At 37.6% G+C, this 18,798-nt stretch overlaps 1 protein-coding gene across 1 annotated transcript in view; it reads left to right on the top strand.

Annotated features, from left to right (window-relative positions):
- HEG1 (heart development protein with EGF like domains 1) overlaps nucleotides 1–18,798 on the top strand; it is a 113,917-nt gene that overhangs the window by 80,579 nt on the left and 14,540 nt on the right. Inside the window, exons 13-15 of the mRNA XM_027845186.1 lie at nucleotides 3,803–3,937; nucleotides 15,542–15,584; nucleotides 15,704–15,741. Coding sequence (XP_027700987.1) covers nucleotides 3,803–3,937; nucleotides 15,542–15,584; nucleotides 15,704–15,741 — 216 coding nt within the window. The remainder of the gene's footprint in view (nucleotides 1–3,802; nucleotides 3,938–15,541; nucleotides 15,585–15,703; nucleotides 15,742–18,798) is intronic.

Raw genomic sequence — 18,798 nt, 5'->3', positions numbered from 1 at the left:
ACACACACACACACACACACACACACACACACACACACACACACACATACACGTTCTGACTTAGAAATCCAACTTCCACTGATAAAGACAGGAAATTCAGAGTTAAGACCCAAAACTGTGTCCTGATTTCACCCTTCTTATGACCAGGCCCAACATCCTGACTCTGAATTCTTTTCTCTGGACTCAGAAAAAAATTGTTGTTGTTTTTTTTTTTTGCATAAAGTATGAAGCTGTGGTCTTTAGTTTGACAGTTTATATCAGTTCAATTCAACAAACATTTATTAAGTTCTTGCAATAAGAGGCAGCATGGTATAATAGCTAGAGAGCTGGCCTTGGGGTCAGGAAGACCTGGGTTGAAGACCTGCCTCAGATTCACTGTCTGACCCTGAGCAAGTGACTTAAGCTCTTATTGCCCCCAGACAGTTCTCTAAGATCTATCATAAACTGAAGAGTAGGTGCCAGGCTATAGGAAGGAGTCCAGAAGAAGAAGGTTAGTCATCTGGAGTTCCCCCATGTCCATTCCTTCCAGCCCCTACCCTACCTTGAGGTATGTGACACTGTGCTAAGTACTGGAAATACAGAGATGAAAGATGCCATAGTCCTTCCTCTCATGGAACTTGTGACCTATGAGGGTGAACATACACACAAGTATTATACAAGGTAAAATGTGATCATGGCAAGGGGAGAACAAGAAAAAAACAAATTTGAGAAGCTTAAGGAATGGAAACTGCTACTGTTCAGTCGTTTCAGTTGTGTCCAACTCTTTATGACCCCATTTGGTGTCTCAGCAAAGATACTAGAGTGGTCTGCCATTTCCATCTCCAGTACATTTTACAGATGAGAAAACTAAGGCAGACAGGGCTAAGTGACTTGCCCAGGATCATTCAGCTAGTAAGCGTCTGAGGCTGAATTTGAATGTACAACAACTCTGAGAAGTAGGTGCTATTATTGTGCCCATTTTACCGATGAGGAAACTGAGGTAGGCAGAAGTTAAGGCTGCACCCTAGGACCTAGAGGGCCATATGTGGCCTCGAGGCCACAAGTTCCCCACTCTTGGGTTAGAGACTAATCGGGAAACTGGTGGAAGAGTTTAGATGAGAGAATAAGGGTCTGAGCTAGGGAGTAGCCGTGTGAATGGAGAAAATACTAATAACTCACATTTCTGTTCCTCGAACATGACATTCCATCTCCCATCTTTGCACTGGCTGTCCCCATTCCTAGAATGCTCTCCTTCCTCACCTCTGCCTCATGACTTCCTTTAAGAAACAGCTCAACTCCTACCTTCTACAAGAGGCCTTTCTTGCCCCATCCTCCTTTGGTATATGTTCTTGTTGTTTAGTCATTTCAATCATGTCCGAATCTTCGTGATCCCATGTAGGGTTTTCTTGGCAAAGTTACTGGAGTGGTTTGTCATTTCCTTCTTTAGCTCATTTTACTGATGAGGAAACTGAGGCAAGCAGGGTTGAGTGACTTGCCCAGGGTCACACAGCTAATAAGTGTCTGAGGCCAGATTTGAACTCAAGAAAACGAGTATTCCTGATTCCAAACCCAGTGCTGTGTGCACTACGGCACCACCTAGCTGTCCTCTACTATGCCATGTTGTCTCCATAAAGCAGTAAGGGGAAGCAAGAAAGTCAGGTGGAGATATCCAGCTGGCATTTTGAATTATGGGGCCCAGCTCAGGGGACAGGTTGGATGTGGAGTCATCAATTTAAGAAGATCATTAAAAACGTAAGAGTGAATGGGGCCACCAATGGAGAGAGCACAGAAAAGAGCCAAGGAGAGAGCCTTGGGAGGCACCCAGTGTTTAAGGGGTAGGAGGAGAATGAGGAGTCCATAAAGGAAGCAGAAAAGCAGTCAGAGAAGTAGAGTATGAACCAGCGGAATAGACATAATTCTCTTTGTAACACATCCCACTGAGTGCTACCCACCCTCAATAATTCAAAATGGCTATTGAACCAGCCTTCCCTAGCCTGTATGGAGAGCAATTAATGATGGCTTATCTCAGAAGGCTACAAGAGATTATTGAAGACTTACTCTAAGGAATGTTTGGCCACCACTGTTTAGACTAGTAACAATAAAGGCACATTCACGTACTTGGTGCCAGCTCCAGAGCAGAGATTTTTTTCATCCTTTAACACAAAGTTTTCAAAATAAACAAAGGAAGTTCTCTTATATACACACATATGGTCTTCTGATTCAGCACACCACCTTCCACTGATAAAGACAGGAAATTGCCTCTATAATGCTTTTAAATTATAGTAAAAAGATGGTTCAATTCATTCACAACACTGAGTGCTGCCCAGGGTCTCAAAGAAATCTGTTGGATGCGAGAGAAACCAGACAGTGGGCCGTGTAGCCAAACCCTTGAAATGAGATTGTGGGTCTGAAACAAACTAAATACAATTTTCTTTTTGGAGATAAACACAGCACCAAATTGATCACTGTGGCTAACTGTTAGCATCCTTCCGACATGGCCACCACCTGCCACTTGTGGCTACAGTCTTGAAAGATTATATCATTGCTCCTACCTCCAGTCTAGGTAATGAGTATTCATGGCAGCCACACATTCAAAGTCTTCTTGAATGCCCTACATCAACAGTGACGATGAACAGAGCAACAGAAAGTTAGACAGTTGTTGATGGTTATAGAATGTTTAGACTCCAACTTAGGAGGTAAGCCTTACAGAGATCCCTTGTTCTAGGTCCCTCTGTCCAGTCTGGCAAATCTAATCTCTTCCTGTTGTCAAGACCCCATGCTTTGGCTCCCTGAGAATTCAGTATTCTTGCTTTTTCGCCTGAGCTCAGTTTCCCTTGCTCTTGATGCCTGAGAATTCTGTATCTGGTCTGAGTCCTAACCATCTGGCCTTCTTTTTTTCTTTAATTGCTATGAAAATCTGGGTTCTCTTTGATCTTATTCTTTTTTAACTCAAGAAGAACTTGTCTTAGACACTTCAGGGAAAGGCAGAGGCGTCCTTTTACCCACAAACAAACGAACCAGTAGCCATTTGTCACATAGGCACAGAAGACATTGTGTAATTTGAATAGATATAGTGTTCAGGTCCCCACATGCATTGGGGTGAGGGAAGAATGAAGAGAGAGTTTATTATGCTATTCTCTCCTTACCCATACCCTTTCGATTCTGTGTATATTTTCTGAAGACAAATGCTTGTATGCTCTTAAATCTAGCAAAAGGAGGAGCTAGTAGAAGGAAATGTTAGCAGGAGACCAGTGGGTCAGATGGACAGCTTGAAGAGAATGTTGAGCTCCCTAATGATTCTTTTATTTTTTAAAAATGCTTAAAGTTTTATTGATGTTCTTTCTTATTTTATTGTATCACTGGAACTTCCCACTGATTCTTTCTTTCCCCCCATAGAACGCTCTCTCATAACAAATGAGTAGAATCAAGTAAAACAAATCAGCTAATTGACCATATCTGAAAATGTATTCTTCATTCAACACCTGCAGTCCACCACCTCTCTGCCAGGAGTTAGAAGACTTGGGTCACCATCAGTCCTTTGAAGTAATGATTGGACAGTGCAGTGATCAGAGTTCCAAAGTCTTTCAACATTGTTTTCTTTTACATTGTTGTGGTCATGGTGTAAATCTTTCCCCTAATTTCAAACATTTCACTCTGTAACAGTCCATAAATCTTCCCACCCTCAATGACTTTTGAAAACTGCTCACAAATAAATATAAAGTCATCACCTGACACACAAGGTTAAATCTAAGTTAATTGCCCTTAAAATGATGATGTTTAAATGACTCTTTGCTCCACTGACACTTTGTTTTTCTTTCGTCAGCTGGTAGTTTATGTAAAAAGAAAAGTCCGGAATGTGACAAAGAGACATCCATCTGCACCGATTTGGAAGGTGTTGCTCTGTGTCAGTGCAAGGCTGGTTACTTCCAGTTTAACAAGATGGATCATTCCTGCCGAGGTACAGTTCTTGACTCAAGCAGATTGGCAGGGAGGGAGTTCTGGGGAACGTTTCAGTGATGGTCAAAACTCTGTCTTTTGGAAGCTCACTGCATATCCCTGCTTAGGGATAACTATTAAGAACTCAGGGTTATCAGTCCTGATGTTTGTGGGGGTGTCAGGGCAATGGATGTTGTCTTTTTGCACTAACAATATTACCTATCACTGGTGTCCACTGTGCCTGCCGACCAAGGGAAGGGGAAAAATTGAGACTCTAAGGAATATTGGTGGCTAAAGAAATAGGTCGATTGTTTTGAAGGTTAGACAAACTCAGGGCTGGACTTGGTTTGAAATGGATGCCATGAATACTCATTACCTAGACTGGAGGTAGGGGCAATGATATAATCTTTCAAGACTGTAGCCACAAGTGGCAGGTGGTGGCCATGTAGGAAGGATGCTAGCAGTTAGCCACAGTGATCAATTTGGTGCTGTGTTTATCTCCAAAAATGTTTTAATTCACAAAGCTGTCAGACCATTTTTTAAAATTCATGTCCTTTACCCAGTTATAAGATATGAGTTTTAGTCTATTCTGTTGAGTTGTTAGTGAATGAATGAATTTTTTTTAAAAAAAATTAAGTGCTCACTGTGTGCTTGGCTGTAAATAAATAGATTTTATGTAAAGATTTCTTTAAGGGTAGATCAGCAGAAGTTTAATTCAACCAAGACTGAGAAAAGCATTGATCTGAAGTGAGCATTGGTCTCTGGGAACAGGATAGCTCTCTAATATTGATAATAATGATGATACTGGGAGCCACTGTAGTAGAGATGATGAAGAGACACCTGGCCTTAGTGTCATGAAGAACTGTATTCTAGTACCTCTGAGGATTGCTTGTTGTGTGACCCTGAGCAAGACATTTAACAGCTTGGTACTCCCAGACAACACAAATTGGAGCATCGTTGCTGATCTGCATTGGTACAGGCAGTTTCATCATCAGGAATTCACCTCACCAATGAAATCACAGGTTAAGACAAGAAATAGATTAATTTTTTAAAAAATAAAAAAGATTGCTTTTGTACATTGCTTTAAGATTTTCAAAGTGTTTCCCATATCTTATCTTATTGTTCCTTACAACATCCACGTAGAGTATCATCATCCACATTTTATAGATTCGGAAGTTTGAGAGATTAAGTGATTTGCCAAGGGTTATACACTTAGTAAGTATCAGAATGGGGATTTGAACCCACACTCTCCTCCCAAGCTCAGCATGCTTTCCACTCTGCCATATTTCTTCACTATATAATTTGTCTGCCTAACTCCAGTATCAAACTGTTCATTGTCTGGTGGACATTTCCATGGTGATCATGGAATCCTAACTTCAAAGGTTATCTAGTCTAGTCCCTCTTGTAAAAAAAAACAAAACAAGACAAAAAACAAAACAAAACAAAACACATAGTAAGTAGCAAAGTTGGGATTTGAGCCCTGTTACTCAGACTGCAAAACCAACAGTCCTTCTACTGTACCACAGTGTCTTTCGTATCAGGGCCATCTCCAGTTGTCCTGATCTATTTCTTGCCCCTGGACCCAGATGACTCCAGAGCAGAAAGCGAGACTGGTGACTTTTCATAGCTCTGCCTCATTTAAATCTAATTAACTTGCGTGTTATGACATCACCTCCCTCATGTCATGGTCCTCTTCAAGAACGAAGGACAATCAACAGCAACTGCCTTTCCTATAGGATATCATCCCAAGATAAACATAGGCCCAGGAGACCTGAAGAACTGTAAGACAAAGATAAAAGATTTGGCCAGAACAAGAGAAAACAGTTGCCTTTGTAAGAGTTATCATGTTGGGGGCAGCTAGTTGGTACAGTGGATAGAGCTCTGGCCCTGGATTCAGAAGGACCTGAGTTCAAATCTGGCCTCAGACACATAACACTTACTAGCTGTGTGACCCTGGGCAAGTCACTTAACCCCATTGTCTAGCTAAAAAAAAAAAAAGAGTTATCATGTCAATTACATTCTTAACCTGTATTGAGGAATAAAGTAAATAGGCCTAAGAAAAACTTCCTGACAGCTGGAGTTGATTGATGGGCTGAAGACACAGAAAAATGCACTTCCCTCTCTTTTTTGCAGAGGGCAGCTGGGTGGCACAGTGGATAGAGTGCTGGGCCTGGAGTAAGGAAGACTCACCTTTCTGCATTCGAATCTGGCCTCAGATGCTTATTAGTGGTATGACCCTGGGCAAGGCACTTAACCCTGTTTGCCTCAGTTTCCTCATCTGTCAAATGAGCTGGAGAAGAAAATGGCAAGCCACTTCAGTAACTTTGCCAAGAAAACCCCAAATAGGGTCATGAAGAGTCAAACACAACTCAACAACTCTTTCTGCAGGAGTGTGATGGATACTATGAATGAGGAACATGAAAATATAGTTATATCTGGTTGATTCATTGCTTAGTTTTGCTGACCTTCTTTCCTCTCTCTTTTTAAATTCTTTTTGCAAGGGATGACTCCTTAGGGAGGGTAGGAGTAGAAGGTTATATTTGGACATAAAGGTGACACTTAGAGAACCGAAGAGAAACTGAAAAATTAGTGCAACTATTAACAACTTTAGCCCTGATTAACTGGACCAGTTTTTCAGTGAAATTGTGAGTTTAGCTCCTGACGTTCCTTTCTTTGCAATCATCAAGGACTTGTAAAAATCTCAAAAGTGGCATGAATGGCAACTCATTCTGCTTAGTTTAAAAAAATAAGTTCACGACAGTATAGGACAGTTTTCCTTGCTCAAGTAAATATTCTTGTATTGACATATCAAATCCAAATTAAAAAAAGATAGTGGTGAAAGGAGTTATCAGAAATTTATCTATAAAAGTGTTGCATTCCCTTTCTGAGGGATTATTGGATTCAGAGTATTTAAACATATTCCAGAGCCATCCTAAGATAGCTTTAGCTCTTCAGGAAAGGCAGCTGTGTATGTGGTTCTTGTTGTTATGTTTGGATGTAGAGCCCTTCTTAAACGTTAGAAACCATCTTTTCCTTCCAGGACTGGAATACCAAGGAACGTATTTTGGCAAGGGTGTAATTGAAAAATAGATGGGCAGGTCAACAGACTCTCCTCAGAATATGAAGTTATCTGCTGACTTAGGCAGCAAGAGGGTAAACTGGATCCAGTGATGGACTAGGAGTCAGGAAGACCTGAGTTTGAATTCAGCTCCAAAGATGACCTTTTTTTTAGCCCCACTTTCCTTATCTGTAAAATGGGGGTAGTAATAGCCCTTATCTCATACTTAGCAGACCCTAAAGCACTCTATAATAGATGCTAGTTATTATTACTATGTGAGATGTGTAGCTGGTTTATAATGCCTTCTCAGTGTCAGCATAGACACTGTTTTTGAGCACTTCGGGTGTGTGGGCATTACATTTCCCACCAGACCACCAGCTATATAAAGGGATCTATACAAACTGTGGGAGGGAAAAGAAGGGGAGAGAGAAGAAGAGGTTCTGCTGGACGACAGGCAGGCAATCCTTCCTTTTCCTAGTTCATCTGGCTTAATAAAAAAGCATTTCCTGTTCCATCAAGAAGAGCTAGTTTGTCTGGCCGGGTCCGTATTATGCCCTGTTTCAGAGGGCAAGTTGACTTCTACTGAAACCTCTCTGCCTGCTGAGAGATTCCCAGTGCGCCAGAGGAAATGAGGAGGAAGGACTGACCTCCTGCCCCTCGGGGAAGGCAGGAACAGAGCAGGGTCTGAACATATTTGGTTCTATGAATAGTGTACATTGTTTAATGTTTTTGACAGCATCATTAACCTATTCTAGTTTTGATCCCCATCAGCCGTAACCATTTCCTTCTATTTTAAAATCGGCTCTTCTGAAATCTCACCAATCAGATATTGGCCCCGAACAGAGCAGTCAAATAATTACCAGAATTATATAAAGCAAGAGCAAACAACTTTGCAGAAATATGAAGGATGGGAGAGATCCTAGGGAAGAGAGGTCTTATATAAAACCTCCACCAACTTCTTGTCTTGCTGCCAAGGCAATTCATGAGTCCCTTGAGCAACATCTTCAGTCAATAGTTATTAAATCTGTAGTCATCCTTTGATAATATTGTTCACTAGTGGAATGCCAAGTTCAGAGCTGCAACAGCCCAGCCCTGGGGAGAGCCTTTCAGCTGTGCTTTGGGTGGATTTATAGTGACACCTTCTGGCCATCTGTGTTAAAAACTCATGGGCATTCCTAAAGCATCTCCTTAAGGGTGCTTCAGATCAGGGCTCAGAGATTATTCCAAAGTGACAGTCAAAAACCTTCCCCAATTAGGATGATTTAAAATAAGGTGTTTAAAAAGTTTCACTTAAAACTAACATGTAGGTCTCTCCAATTCTGCATAATCCTTGTCCTTGCCTTTCTTTGCTGAATTCTCCAGTAGTTGCTTTGAGTTTGGATTTTTTTTTTTAAAGTAACAAATAGTCATCCTTCCTTTACACCATGTGATCCATCCCGCCCATTCCCACCTCCTTTTGGGTCCCTACACTTAGATGTGTCTCTAATCCACAGTTTAAGAAATAGATTAATTTTATCATTTGCCCATTCAACGTCACTAAAGGGGAGGATCTGAAGTAAAAACAAAACAAAACAAAACAAAAAAAAACTGGGTTGAGACCCCAGCTCTGTCACATCAGAACTTGGATAAGTCTCTTAATCTCTCTGGGCTTCATTTTCCTCATCTATAAAATGAGGGCTTTGGACTTCTTAGGTTTAAATCTTCCAGCTCTAAATCTATAATTTTATAGTCCCATGATACAACAAAAATGACTATCTGAGAAATGGAATCTGTAAGGAAAGACTGCAGGATTTGAGATGAAGACCTATGCTATTGTTGTTGAGTCATTTCAGTCCTGTTTGAGTCTTCGTGAGCCCATTTGGGGTTTTCTTAGCAAAAATGCTAGAGTGGTTTGCCATTTTCTTTTCCAGCTCATTTTATGGATGAGGAAGCTGAGGCAAACAGGGTTAAGTGATTTGCCGAAGTTCACGTAACTAATAAGTGTCTGAGGCCAGATTTGAATTCACAAAGTTGAGTCTTCCTGACTCCAGGCCCAGCGCCTCATCCATTGCTCCACCTAAATGTGCACTGAAGGCTTATAAGACAAAGTTAAAGGATTTGGTTACAACAACAGAAAACAATTGTCTTTTTAAGAGTTATGTCAATTAAATTCTTAACCTGCATTGAAGACTAAAGAGGAGAAATTAGTTAGTTTGGCAGGTCTAAGAAAAACTTCCTGACAGCTAGAGTTAAGAGTTGATGAGTTGAAGAGATGGAAAAATGCACTTCCTTCTCATTTTGCAGAGGTGGGATGGAAACTATGGATGAGGAACATGCAAAAACAATCAGAACTAATCGATTCATTGCTAAATTTTGCTGATCTTTTTTTTTTTTGTAAATTTAAAAAAAATTATTTTCAACTTAAATACAAAACAAGAAAAGAAAAAAAAACATTGCCATGTACACAGCAGATTATAAGAAAGGAATCAATATAAAATAATGAATTTCCATGTTAAGAAACCTATCTAATAAATACTACACATTGTTTTCAAAGCTGCCCAGCTTTACTTTACTTCCTTGTAGGCTTTCTTTTCTTTTCTGCTATGTTTTTTTTTAACTTTATTTTTCCCCTCCCCCCGAAGAAAGGTACAACTAAGCATGGATGTATATATTTATACATCAGATATCTATAAGCATACACAGATATACACATTTACACTCATATACATATATGTAAGATTATACTGTGCTTATTTCCACTTGTCATCTGTTTCTCTGAAGGTGGATAGCATCTTCCTTCATAGGTCCAAGTTTTTCCGTGTTTTTCTAAATCAACCAGCTCATCATTTCCTACACCACAGCAATATTCCAACCCAATCACATCCTATCTGAGATATTGTCTATGAAAGATCCTGCTGAGTCTGCTTCCCTTACATCTTTTTTTCCCAGGTTTCTTTGAAGTTCCTGACCTTTTGCTCTTTCAAATGAAAGAACAATTATTTTTCTAACCCAGTAAAATCCATTTTTTAATAATTGAATTGAGATGGCATTGATTAAATAGATTGGTTAGGTAAAATGGTCATTTTAAAAATTATATTGGCTTTACCTACCCATGAACAATAAATATTACTTCAATTATTTAGATCTGACTGTATTTGTATAAAAAGTGTTTTATGTTTATGTTCATATAGTTCCTGTGTCTGTTTTTAGCAAGTATACTCTCAGGTATTTTATACTGTCTAGTTATTTTAAATGGTCTAAAACAATATTGAATAATATTGCTGACAAATAGTGTAGTTTCCTTATTTTTCTCTTTTGATTAAATCTATTTTAGCTTTAACTTTGTCTGAGATCATGATTACTACCCACACTTTTTTTACACAATAAATTCTACTCCTGACCTTTATTTTATCTTTGTATCTCTCATTTTTGTAATGTTTCCTAAAAGCAATGTATTGTTGAATTCAAATTTTTAATCTAATATGTTTCCATTTTATGGGTAAATTCATCCTGTTCACATTCTAAGCTACAATTACTTGTTATGTATTTTCCTCCTTTCTATTTTTCCTCACTATCCTTCTCACCATGTTTACCCTATCCCTCCTCACTCTTCTGCTTTACTTCTACTTGCTACCTTGCCTTCCTGTTATTACTTAACCTACCCCTCCAAGAGTCCCTTCCTTATCTTCTACACTAACCCTATTCCCTTGCCCTCTTATTTCTTTTTTAATTTAGAAGACTTTTATATCCTTCTAGATATGTATGTTGATTCCTCTTTAACCTATGCCCAATGAGAAGAAGGTGCTAGCCTTGTCTAATCTGCAGATAAAACTACAGTTTTATTTTTTTAGAATCACCCCATCATACTTACCTCAGCCTAAGTCTTTCTTTCAGACTACCCAAATGACAGTCATAAGAGTACTGATAATATTTTCACATATGAGAAGTAAACAATTTAACCTTATTGAGTCCTTTATCATTGGTCTTTAATGTTTGCCTGATATTTCTCCTGGATGTTATATATTGATTTTTCCTTTAAGTTCTACTGTTTTTGTCACAAATACCTGAAAGTCTTTCAGATCATTAAATGTCCTTTTTTTTTTTTATTCAGGATTATACTTAACTTTGCTATGTAAGTTACCCTTGGTCGTAATCCCAGCTCTTTTGCTCTACAGAATATAGTATTCCAAGACCTGTGATTCTTCAATGTAGTAGCAGCTTGGTCTTGTTTAATCATTATTGTAGCTCCATGATATTTAAATTGGTTTTTTTCTTGTTGCTTCCAATATTTTCTTCTTAACCTGGGAGCTTTGAAACTTAGCTATGATATTCCTGTAAGTATTCCTCCTGGGATCTCTTTCAGGTGGTGATCAATAAATTTTTTCTATTTCTGCTTTGCCTTCTTATTCTAGAACTTCAGGGCAATTTTCCTTCATAATTTCTTGTAATATTGTATGAAGATTTTTTGTTTATCATAATTTTCAGGTAGTCCTACTATTCTTGTATTATTTCTCCTTGATCTGTTCTCCAGATCAGTTGTTTTTCTGATGAGATGTCACATTCACTTATATTTTTTCATTCTTTTGATTTTGTTTTGTTATTTCTTGGTATCTTAGAATGTCATTAGCTTCATCTTTTTTCAAATTTTCAAGGAATTATTTTCTTCCTTAGGTTTTTGATTCTCTATTTCAAGTTGGTTGACTTTCTTTTCACAATTTTCTTAATTTTCTTGGATTGCTCTTGTTTTATTTTCTGATTTTTCCTTGATCTCTCTTATTTGATTTTTAAAGTCTTTTTTAAGTTCTTCCAAGAACTCTTTTTGTGCTTGGGACCATTTGATGTTTCTCATTGAAAAAGGCTTTTTTTCACTCCATTATCTTCTTTTGAAAATGAACCCATATCTTCTCTATCCCCATAGTAGCTATCTATGATTGGGTTCTTTCTCCTTTGCTTACTCATTTTTACCTTTTTGTTTGTTCGTTTTATTTTGTTTTTAGTAGCTATTAGTGTAATCAAGTTCTATTCTCCAGGTATAGGGAATGATGCCTCAAGCCCCAGGGCCTTGGGCTCTCTTCTGCACTCCAAAGCCATGACTAGGACCCCTAGCCATGCTGTCCTGCTTGTTTCCTGTGGTCCCTCTGGTGGCTGCAAACTACATCTGTCCTCTTTGCTCTGGAACTGAAACCAGGGGCTTTGCTCTCCTGCAAGTGCCCATAACCAGCAAGATCCCTGCCCCTCTGCTACTGCAGTTACCAGGTTTATGCTAGCTCCTTCACCCCACCGCTATAACCTGGGAAGTGTCTGGTTAGCACAGTTGTGTTTGGCATCCTCAACAGTGGAAGGTCCTTCAATATTCTCCAACTCAGCCATTAAACCCTCACAACTGTCCTTGAGATGAAAGTTTCTAAGGCTGAGATTGCCTCTCAACCCAGCTGCCCCTAAGGCTTAAGTTGGTTTGGAAGTATTTGCACTTCACTAAGGCCAATCCTCTACCCTGGAGGTCAAGTCTTTCCTGGGGTCTTCTCAGGTTGTCTTAAGAGGAAAACTGCTCTACTCCAACTTTTGTTTATTTCCTCTGCTCTCCATTCTGATGTTCTGTCTTTTTTTGTGGAGGAAAGTGGAGAACCAAAAATTTTCTGACCTACTCTGCCATCTTCCCAGAATTCTCTCTGATCTTCTTCTTCTTCTTCCTCTTCTTCTTCTTCTTCTTCTTCTTCTCCTCCTCCTCCTCCTCCTCCTCCTCCTCCTCCTCCTTCTTCTTTTCTCTCTCTCTCTCTCTCTCTCTCTCTCTCTGTTACAAGGAATAGGGAGGTTAGGAATGGAAGGTTATATTTGGATATGATGGTGGATATGATTCAGGTACTTAGAGAACCTGAAAAAATCAACTAAAAAACATTAGTGAAACACAACTTTAGCAAAGTTACAGAATATAAAATAAAGGCACATAAATCATCAGCATTTCTATATATTACTGACAAAACCCATCAGGAAGAGATAAATTCCATTTAAAATAACTGTGAGTAAAATTTAATATTTTTATTATAAAAATGAAATTTTAAATTAATATTTTACTATTTAAAATAAAAGTATCACAAAATCCTTTTCACACAAATACAGATCTAAACAATTAGAGAAATGTTAATTGCTCATGGGTAAGTGGAGCCTATATAATAAAAATGATAATATTCCCTAAATTAATTCACTTATTCAGTGCCAAACCAATCAAACTTCCAAAGAATTATTTTATAGAGCTAGGAAAAAATAACAACATTCTTCTGGAGGAGCAAAAAGCCAAGAATATCAAGAGAATCAATGAAAAAAAAAAGTTAAGGAAGCCAGCCTAGCAGTACCAGATCTCAAACTGTACTACAAAGAGGTAATCACCAAAAATATCTAGTACTAGATAAGAAATAGAGTTGTTGGTCAGTGGAATAGCGTAGGTACACAATATTCAGAAGTAAACAATCACAGTAACATAGTGTTTGATAAACTCAAAGATTCACTCTTTTAGGGTAAGAATTCCTTATTCGACAAAAACTACTGGGAAATCTGGAAAACAGTCTAGCAGAAACTAGGCATAGACCAACATCTCACACTAAATACTCAAAATAAGGTCAAAATAGCTATGTGAGTTAGAGATAAAGGGTGATATCATAAACAAATTAGGGGAACATAGAAAAAATTACCTGTCAGATGTATGGATAAGGGAAGAGTTCATGACCAAAGAAAAGATGGAGAGGATCACAGGAGGTAAAATGGATAATTTTCATTGCATAAAATTTAAAAGGTTTTTCACAAACAAAACCAATGTAGCCAAAATTAGAAACCAGGGGAAATTTTTCATAATAAGTTTCTAGTAAGGGTCCCATTTCTCAAATATATAGAGAACTGAGCCAAATTTATAAAAGCAATAGCCATTCTCCAAATAGTCAAAGGATATGAACAAGCAGTTTTCCAAAGAAGTCAGATCTATCAATAGCCATATGAAAAAATGCTCTAAATCACTAATAAGTAAAGAAATGCATATTAAAACAACTCTGTGATATCACCTTACACCTATCAGAAATGACAAATGCTGGAGGAAATGTGGAAAAATAGGTACATTGTTGATGGAGTTGTGAACTGGTCCAACTGTTCTGGAGAACAATTTGGAACTATGCCCAAACAAGTATAAATCTGTGCATATACTTTGACCAGGAATACCACTACTAGGTCTGTATCCCATAGAGATCAAAAGGAAAAGGACCCCTATTTGTACAAAAATATATATATAGCATATATAGTGGTGGAAAAGGCTTGAAAATTGGAGGGATGCCCATCAATTGAGGAATGGCTGAACAAGTTGTGGTATATAATTGTGATGGAATACTATTGTGCTATAAGAAATGATAAAGGGGTTGGCTTCAGAAAAACCTGGGAAGACTTATATGAGCAGATGCAAAGTGACATGAACAGAACCAGGAGCACATTGTACACAACAGCAATATTGTAACCATAATTAGCTGTAAAAGACTTAGCTATTCTGATCAATACAATGATCCATGACAATTCCAAAAGAATCATAATGAAAAAATGCTATCCACCTCCAGAGAGAAAATGGATGAATTCTGAGTACAGATTGAAGTATATTTTTCCCACTTTATTTTTCTTGATTTAAAAAAGCATAGCTAATGGGAAAATGTTCTATATGACTTCATATGTATAATGGGTATTATATTTCTTGCCTTTTCAGTGGGTGCGGGAAGGGGTAAAGGGATTGAGAGAATTTGGAACCAAAAAGAAAAAAAATGAAAAAAGACAAAAAAATAGAAGCTACAATCTGTTCTTCAACTATATAGTGGTTTTAAAAAATCAGCTCTATTGGTGGTCCCCCCCAGTTGCCTATGTGGATACCTGTGATTTAATTTTCTTTAGATCAGAGCATTTCCATTTTATTATTATATTAATACTATTTTATTGATGACGTACAGTATCCCAAGTGCTCTGGCAGCAAAGTGCTTTACAAATTTGAAAAATCTAAAAGGAAAAAAAAGGAAATGAAAGTTGTATAAAAACAAAATAAAAGATAGCAGTAAAAATTTTTCAAAAGAAAAAATTTTTACAAGTCAGTGGGGAACCATTATGTTGTCAGAGTAATAAGGTCATCTCAAAACCCCTTTGGTCCCAAAGAGTCTATGATATTCTTGGGAACCTTCAGTCATAGAAAGTTGTATTGTGCTCTGTTTTGGGCAAATAACGAATGAATAAATGAATAATAAAACATTTTTTAAGTTCTTACTGTCTGTCAAATAGTGTGTTAGGGATGCAAATTTGAATAAAGGAGACAGTCTCTGTTCTCAAAGAGTTTATTATATTCTAAAGGGAAAAAGATAACAGATAAAAGGCAGCTAGAAAAGAAGGGGTATAGATATGGCTAAGAGTTGGCATCATGACCTAGTTCTGGTTCTTGATAATGCTCATGTGTCCCTGTCAGTGCTTCCTACCAGAGACCCAACTGTAGAATTCAGGTGGTTCTAATGGGAGAGGGCTGAGAACTATGGCCAGAGTGGTGATGGCCAGCTGCTCATGGATTGTTTCCTCTTTTTTCAGCATGTGAAGATGGATACAGACTTGAAAATGAAACCTGCATGAGGTAGGCTCAATACTCTCCTTGAATTTTGTTAGATTTGTTTCTTCAGAACATTTCTTGGATTATGGTTGCCCAAGCTAGTCTTCCAAGGTCTAAACTAATTTCTCTTTGTTGACTTGTAGTTGCCCATTTGGTCTTGGTGGACTCAACTGTGGAAACCGTAAGTTCGTGAAACTCTTTATTTCCATTCTGGTGAGCTAGACATTGGTGGTTATTTTGGATGCTTGACCATAGCTAGTTACCACTGATCTAAGTAATTGCTTTGATTTTTTCAGTAAAGACATTTTTTACAACAGCCCATTTTCACCGATGTCTCATATTATGAGCTTGTAAGTTTACCCAATGAAAGCATTTAGTCAACTCTAGAGATACTCCACTTGTCATTGTGAAAACTCAGGATATTTTATGTCAAAGCAGCTGAGTCACTTGCTAGATACTGAGATTCCAATGTATACACAGAACCTCAGAGTTGGGAGTTTGCAGTATCCTTAAAAAATAATTAAATATTCATCCTCCATTTAAAGACCTCTAGTAACACAGAAATCATTGCCTCCCAAGACAACCAGTTCCATTGCTGGATAGCTCTAATATTTAGTATGCTCTTTCTTCATTTTGTATTATTCTTTCTTGTCAAAATCTATTTTCCTGAAACTCTCATAAGTATTAGTTCTGTTCTCTAGAGACAAGCAGAGAAAGTCAGTCAGCTCCTTTGTTTTACAAAGCTTAACTATACCAAACATTGGAGCTTTAATCCACATTAGCCATAATCATGGTATAAGAACGAGAACTCTGGAATGAGAGCCAAAAACTCTGGGTTTGTTTGTGGCTACACTATTAGCAAGGGGTGTGATGTTTGTGAAGTCACTTCAACTAACTCTATGCTACCATTTTTGTATCTGTAAAATAAGGGGTGATGGTGTTGTATTATATATTATCCAAGATCTCTTTAAAACTGAATATTCTGATTCTGATTCAATCTAGATTTCTGTGTATATAAGAGATCTCTTTCTGCCCACTGTAGGTTTTGGTCCTAATAATTTTATACCCTCAGGAAGTATTATCATTGTTTATTAAACTGGCTTATCCAAAAGGCTCATTATCATATTCACTAGTAACAAATAATAACTGAGATCAAATCGGAAATTAAACCCAGGACTCCAATGAATACCATATTTAATTGAGAATATCTTTTTATGTGATCATTTTTATTTTGTTCAGAGGTCTTAAGGACAGGCTTGGAACCCTAATCCAGATAATTAGCATTCATTTTTCTAAGAACATTTATGTGATCTGACATCAGATACTTCAATAGTATTGAAATGTGCTTCACCTGCCTGAATGATACTGGAAATAGCCTCCTCAAGTACTAGTGTGATTTGATCTATCCTTATTTATTTCTTAACATTCCATATTCCGTTATACAAAAATTTCCCACATTTAAAAAAGCCTTTCATTTTACTAATTATTGATATCCATTTATTTGGAGAGTGATTTTTAGCTGGTTTTGTTTCTCTTTGCATCAGTTCATGCAAATCCTTCCATGTTTGTCAGTATTCTTCATATTTATAATTTTCATGGCAGAATAATAGTCTATTAAATTCATGGACCACAGTTTGTTTAATGATTACCCAATCTATGAGCATTTACCTTGTTTCCAGTTTCTGTAACATTCCCTAAATTTTCAAAATTAATTCTTTATCTCCTTGGCTCATATTTCATCAGAGTTACATATTTATACATGTTCACACTTTTTAAAAGGATTTCAGCCTGTAGTTGTCATCAGGTGCTCTTCATTTCCTTCTAATTGAACATAACATGCAAACTCAACCATTTGGAAGATAGCCACAGAATCAGCAGTAGAAGGAAAGGGGGCCTCAGAGCATAAGTAAAACATCCATCAGCATGAATCTTGGAATCTTTCTCCAGCTAAAGCCATGCATGTAAAATTTCATGTAAATTAGAGTTAGTGGTTTAACAAGTTTGGTTCTTTAGTTTCCTCAGATAAACTTCATTCCTATCTAAATTACAGTGGGGAGTAAGTTAAAGTGTCAGGAAGTGAGGTAAAGGAGTGCTGCTAGAAACATATATGTACTTGGAAGTGACAGATGTCACCCAGGGTAGAAACAGCAGGATCAGTCATCAACTATAAAAGCACTGAAAGTATGGGGCCATTTAGTGAAGGGGCATATGGCCATGCATACTTAAGTAGGGCTCCAGTGATGCCTTAAAAGCATTATTATATTACTGCCAAATTTGGTAGGTAAAGTTCATAATGATGACTGAATTATGAAGAATAATTTTAAATGTTAATATATGTATATATGCATATAATTAATAGTTTTGTTTTAAAAACTGTATTGATATATTGTTTTCACACCACCTAAATTTCCTAGTTTTTCCCTTCTGTGTCCCCATTCCCCTCCACAAGAGAACTACTTCTTGTAATAAAGAATAAAAAAGAGGGAGAAAAACAATTAAGCAAAACTAATTAACATTGAAAGTACCTTTTGTATAGGTTTCCATGCCCATAATTACCCACCTTTGAAAAAAAATAAGAATGACATTTTCATATCTCTCCTTCATGGGGCAAGTTTAGTCATTATAAGTGTATAACATTATTTTTATTATTCTCTCCATTTACATTGTAGCTATTATACATGTTGGGCAGCTTGGTGGTACCATAGTGCACAGAGCACTGGGCCTGGAGCCAGGAAAACTCATCGTCCTGAATTCAAATCTGGCCTCTGACACTTACTAGCTGTGTGACGCTGAGCAAGTCACTTTACTCTATTTGCCTCAGTTTCCCCATCTGTCAAATGAACTGGAGAAGGAAATGGCAAATCACTCCTGTATCTTTGCCAAGAAAAGCCCGAATAGGCTCACAAAGAGTCTGGCACAACTGAAAATGACTAAACAACAAACAAGATTGTGTATAATGTTCTCCTGGTTCTGCTTACATCACTTTGCATAAGTTCCTTTATCTTCTCATGCTTCTCTGCATTCTTATGGGGCAGTCGTATTCCATTACATTCATGTACAACAATTTTTAGCTTCTGCCCCAATCTGTGAGTATTTCCTTTGTTTCCCCTTTTCTATTCCTACAAAAGCATGCACTTCAGAAACATGAGACTGTCTTCTTTGGAGATGAAAAGCAAGCCCTCATTATGTTTGAGTGGTCTACATTTTCCTTCTCATCATTGGATTATGTCATTGTCAT

Source organism: Vombatus ursinus, unplaced genomic scaffold, assembly GCF_900497805.2.
Source record: "Vombatus ursinus unplaced genomic scaffold, bare-nosed wombat genome assembly UNPS02014959.1, whole genome shotgun sequence".
In the NCBI taxonomy this organism is placed as follows: domain Eukaryota; kingdom Metazoa; phylum Chordata; class Mammalia; order Diprotodontia; family Vombatidae; genus Vombatus; species Vombatus ursinus.
Note: the sequence above shows the minus strand (reverse complement) of the source record. Positions and strands in the feature narration are given on the sequence as shown.